The 5162-nt window shown below is 45.8% G+C and overlaps 1 protein-coding gene across 1 annotated transcript; it reads right to left on the bottom strand.

The window, feature by feature from the left end:
• Positions 1 to 684: 684 nt before the first annotated feature.
• On the bottom strand, positions 685 to 4283 carry LOC117836960 (protein DETOXIFICATION 16). The gene is made up of 7 exons (XM_072291134.1): positions 2125 to 4283; positions 1919 to 2005; positions 1774 to 1830; positions 1469 to 1707; positions 1270 to 1388; positions 1065 to 1151; positions 685 to 971 (listed from the first exon to the last, which is right to left on the bottom strand). The coding sequence occupies exons 1-7, from the start codon at positions 2901 to 2903 to the stop codon at positions 921 to 923; spliced, it is 1419 nt and encodes a 472-aa protein (XP_072147235.1). The 5' UTR covers positions 2904 to 4283; the 3' UTR covers positions 685 to 920.
• Positions 4284 to 5162: the final 879 nt, after the last annotated feature.

A 5162-nucleotide genomic window follows, 5' to 3' on the forward strand; every position in this document is an offset into this window, starting at 1 on the left:
CGCCGGAACACTAGTTTGTCCCCGCCCAAGGGACCCCGTCAACGAGCTGCAGATCACCAAGGGGATGACGTCCACCATGCATGCGTCCAGGAGGCATCATTGTTGCCGGCAGACTTGGTAGGCGCAGGCAATACCAGAAGCAATGGCATTGTCTCGGCAGGCCTATCTTAGGGGTGTTTGGATCTCCGAGCTAAACTTTAGTTCCTGTCACATTGAATATTTAGATACTAATTAGGAGTATTAAACACAGACTATTTACAAAACCCATTGTACAGATGGAGGCTAAACAGTGAGACGAATCCATTAAACCTAATTAGTCTAACAATGTGCTGCTACAGTAACCATTTGCTAATGATGGATTAATTAGACTTAATAGATTCGTTCCACCGTTTAGCCTCCATCTATGTAATTAGTTTTATAATTAACTCATATTTAGTCCTCCTAATTAGCCTCCGAATATTCAATGTGATATGGACTAAACTTTAGCTTCAGGATCCAAACACCCCCTTAATTCATTTGTGGCGGCCACCAGCCAGCGCGGCATTCTACTTATCATCGACGAGGAAAAAAAAAGGATTTGTCCAAGGGAAAATATACAATTATCTACATAATTTAATCGTACCTGACAAGTTTCGAAATAATTCAACTAAAAACTTAAATCTATGAGAAAAGATGGACAATTACTTCAACGTGAAACACTGGATATATTCAAATAAATAAAGATATTAAATTTTGCTTGTTTTGGAGAAGTTACAGCGAATCAAACCTCTCCGATAAATAGAGGCACTAACAAAAATATCCCGTTGGGGTATTGAATAATAACTTATGATTACTACTTGCTAACTTAGAGAAAATGTGTCCCCAATGTCTGTGCAATGACGCCATTATGGTTTTATCCGTCCTGTTTGCATATAACACTGTCATGCTATGGGAAGAGAAGAACTGAACACCGTTTCTTTTGCCTTGATTGCCTGAAAATTGTTTATGCGCTATATTTAACTGTCTGGAAAAAACACGAAAGGTATATAGCAATTTATAGTTACAGTCTCGTAGTATTTTCTTACCTCACTGTCCCAGTTTATCCGCAGTGTGATCCACGTGAGCAACACAAGCTTGGTGAGGCTGCCACAGACAATGCCAAGCCAAAGACCCTACAAAAGGAACAGCAGTTTTAGTTTTTGGGAGGTACTCCGTATTTACTCATGTGGTTTATTTACCTGCGATAATGTCAAAATTCACGGGAAAGTTTGAAGAACTTTGGTAACATACCATTCCGTTAAGATGGAGGACAAATGCAAGCAACACGGCCATGGGAATGCCGGCCAAGTAGAACGCACCGAGATTAACACGTGCGCCGATCTTCTGCTCACCACATCCAGTCAGTACTCCTGGAAAGTTTAGAGAATTATCAGCACAAAAAATTTTGAAATGTAAAGTACTACTAGCTCACTAGTGAAATGAATTTTACCAGATAAGGAACTGTGAAGCCCATCCGTGAAGAATGATATGGCGAGAACCGGTATCATTTTCGCAATGTATGTGTCAACTTCAGGTTCGTTGCTGTACATATAGCCCCATAGATTGCGTAGCAAAATCATGGTAGAGGCTAGCAGCAAACCTGCAGACAAGGCGATACACATGACCACTCGAGTTGCCAGCTTCGCTGCTTGGGGCTTACCCGCGCCGAGTTCATTCGAAACTCGTGTGCTACAGTGGAAAAAAACATGAATAAGCCGATGTACATGAGGCAATTGTATCTGTTACAGAGCATACCTTATGGCTGTACAGAGACCAAAGGGTATCATGAACATCAGAGCACCCGTGTTGAGACTGCCGAATTGAACAATACTAGTCAGAAACATGGAAAGGTAAAGACCGTTTATTGAAGAACTGACAAAGTGTCGGTGCTGATTATTACCATATCGACAGTACCGAGGTTTCAAGCTTAGGATTGGGCAGAAGACCAGAGAGCAACACAAGCAGTTCAAATGACCACCACTCCAAGCTGCAAGCACAAAGGAACAGACATCAACATTTTTATTGCTATTTAGTTAAGTTATATAAGATGGAGAAAAGAGAGAATCCCCCATTTGAAGGCAACTGTAAATGTGTGACGTGACTCACCAGACCATCATCGCTGAAGGGACGGCGAGATCAGTGAACCGGCGCAGCTCTTTGAAAGCCTTGGTGGAGAATCCAGTCCATGTCCTCGTGCACGCGCCTGACAGCCTCACATAGAGAGCTAGCATGGCCAGGTTGACGCAGTAGGAGATGGCGTTGCTCAGTGCGGCGCCTTTGCTCCCCATGCCGGCCTTGAACACCAGCGCCCAGCACACGAAGACATGGCTCAGCGCCGTGACGCCGGAGCTGACCATCACTGGCACGACGATGCTCTGCGTCTGCAGGAACCGGACGTGGCACACGAGCGGGACGTAGGGAACCAGGCACAGTATCAGCCACCGGGAGTAAGCCCCGGCCTCCGCCGAAATGTCGTGATCCTGGCCGATGAGGGCGAGGATCTGGCCGGCGTTGGCCCAGACGACGGCGATCGGGACGCAGGCGAGCGCGAGCACCAGCATGGCGCGCTGCTTGTACACGCCGAGGAGGCCGTACTGCCGCGCCCCGAAGGCCTGCCCGCACAGAGTGTCCAGCGCGCTCGCCATGCCGGCGAGCAGGCTGAAGCCGGTGACGTTGGCGAGGGAGCTGGCCAGGGAGGCCCCGGCGAGGGGAAGCTCGCCGAGGTGGCCGACGAACATGACGGACACCAGCTGGACGACGTTCTGCAGGATGCAGCTGGCCACCAGGGGCCCCGCCAGCCGCAGCAGCCGCTTGGCCTCCGCCGCGACCGTGTTCTCGGGGCGCGACAGGAGCAGGGCTTCCTCTGTTCCCGCCTTGCTCTCCATGACGATCAGTGCTGGCAAGCGTGTGACCTGGCGGTTGAACTGTTGAAGTGGGATGGTGAACAGGGATGCTGAGATGCAGGGAGGGAAGGATTTTTATAGGAACCTGAGCAGCAGATTCCGGACATTCGGAAGCTACGACGTTCAGCAGCCACCTTGGATTTTAGTGTAGACTAACTAATTTTTGTTTATTGTTATGCAAGTGGTATGAGCCGTGGCTGACAAGCATTAGACCAGTTCCAGTGCAAGGTTTCATTGCAATGTTTCCAAGGATGTCACATCATCCCATGAGGTGTATTCTCATGAATGAAACAGAGAGTCCCAGTGCACAGTTTCATTTCACGATTTCATAGGATGCCCATGACATTTAATTGTGAGGCATGTGATTGGATATGGTTAGTTGAAATGAAACTCTATAGCCCCCAATGCAAGTTTTAATAGGTTTCATAGTCTTGGAAACAGTGTATACACAGTTTCATCCTGATGAAATCCCTTCCCTCTCTCACTTCATAACTACCATGCCATGTCATCACATATGCTGATGTGTCACCGTATTTAATGTGCATGAAACCTCTATGAAACTCCCACTGGGATTAGCCTTAGAAGCAAAGCCCTGACCCCTGAGCAGCAGATTCCGGACATTCGGAAGCTACGACGTTCAGCAGCCACCTTGGATTTTAGTGTAGACTAACTATTTTTTGTTTATTGTTATGCAAGTGGTATGAGCCGTGGCTGCCAAGCATTAGAAGCAAAGCCGTAGTCGTGCAACAGCTTATGAAATAGGCACATGCTAATGACTAAAATAGAGTTTTAAAAGATACCAACAAAAGGTAAATTTTGCTCTAAGTAGGAAGTGCAGTTTGAGAAATGCAACTTTGAATAGTACTTTCTATTAAAGCAATAAAATTATCTTTTTGACCAATACAATGACACTATGTGTATAGGCTCAACCTAAACAGTCCTTAAATCAATGGTTCGAATACAGATGTTTGCGTACATACTTTAAACCACAACATATAAATTTACAAAAGTGGAGAGAATTTATACCTGGTTAGACCGGATACAGTAGTAGAATGAAAATATCATTTACCTGTCCCGATCCCTGTGGTGCCGCTTGGCGCCGGTGCCCTGCTCCTGCCGTCATGGGGCGGTGCTGCCCGTGCCCAGTGAACCCGCCGCTGCCGGGTGCTGACCACGGCCAGCGGCCCAGGCGCCCAGGCCTGCTGCCACCCAACCTACCTGCGCGGACATGCGGCGGGGTCGGCTGGTGGGCTTCGCCCACGCGGGAACAAGCTGCCCGGCGCTCCCTCGGCACTTGCCGCTCGCGCCGGTGCGCGTCCGCCGTGCCTACCGGCTGCTGCTAGGTGTTTGACCGCTGGGTCTGGGAGGGGTGAGGAACAGGAACTGAGGGATAGGGATCCCACGTCCAGTGATTATTTATTATTTTTTATCCGCTAATAGGCCATACAATTAATATATTAAATAAAAAAAGATAAGTGGGACTATTACTTAGCCTATAAATAAAGATGTATTAAAAATTGTTCTGAACATAAGAAAAATACCTGAGATAGAAATATTTCAGTTAAAAATAGAAATTGTACTGCAACAAATAAAAATGTTTTGAAAAAACTGTTCCAGTAAGAAATAAAAATGGTCCATCAAATATAGAAATTGTTCTTTTAAAAAATCAATTATATTCATGCTTAATCTTATTTTAATCTTGTTATTAGCATACGAGCATATAAGTCAAGCATATCAACATAACAAGAGTATAAGATTAACTCATGCATATATAAGAACCAATCATAACACTCGTAACGACCCAACTAGGAAAGCGGTTCATGCCCACTCTGCATGCTGAGTGAACCACACTTGCACTGCAACCTGCTTACGCTTTCATCCTCGCTTCGCGTAACAAGGTTAACCTAATGTTGCAATGCTTTCTAGAGCTAACTTATGCATATAACAACCAAGCATAACACTATATAAAGAAGATGAATAACTTGAACAGCATAAAGTCAATCTAGGAATAAAAGATACAAGAACCATACCCTAAACTCCAAGAGGAATTGGAATCTTGAGTAGAGCTAATCTAGCCTAACTCCACTAATTTGAAAACTATGAGGGAGAGAGTGATTCAACTTGTGGTGTGTGTTGAAAAGGAGAGCACACCCCTCTATTTATAGGTCTATAGAGGCAGTTTACATGAGCAATATTCAGGGGAATCTCCTCTAATCGACGTAGGGAAGCCGTCAACCGCCG

The sequence above is a fragment of the Setaria viridis genome, chromosome 9, assembly GCF_005286985.2.
Source record: "Setaria viridis chromosome 9, Setaria_viridis_v4.0, whole genome shotgun sequence".
Taxonomy (NCBI): Eukaryota; Viridiplantae; Streptophyta; class Magnoliopsida; order Poales; family Poaceae; genus Setaria; species Setaria viridis.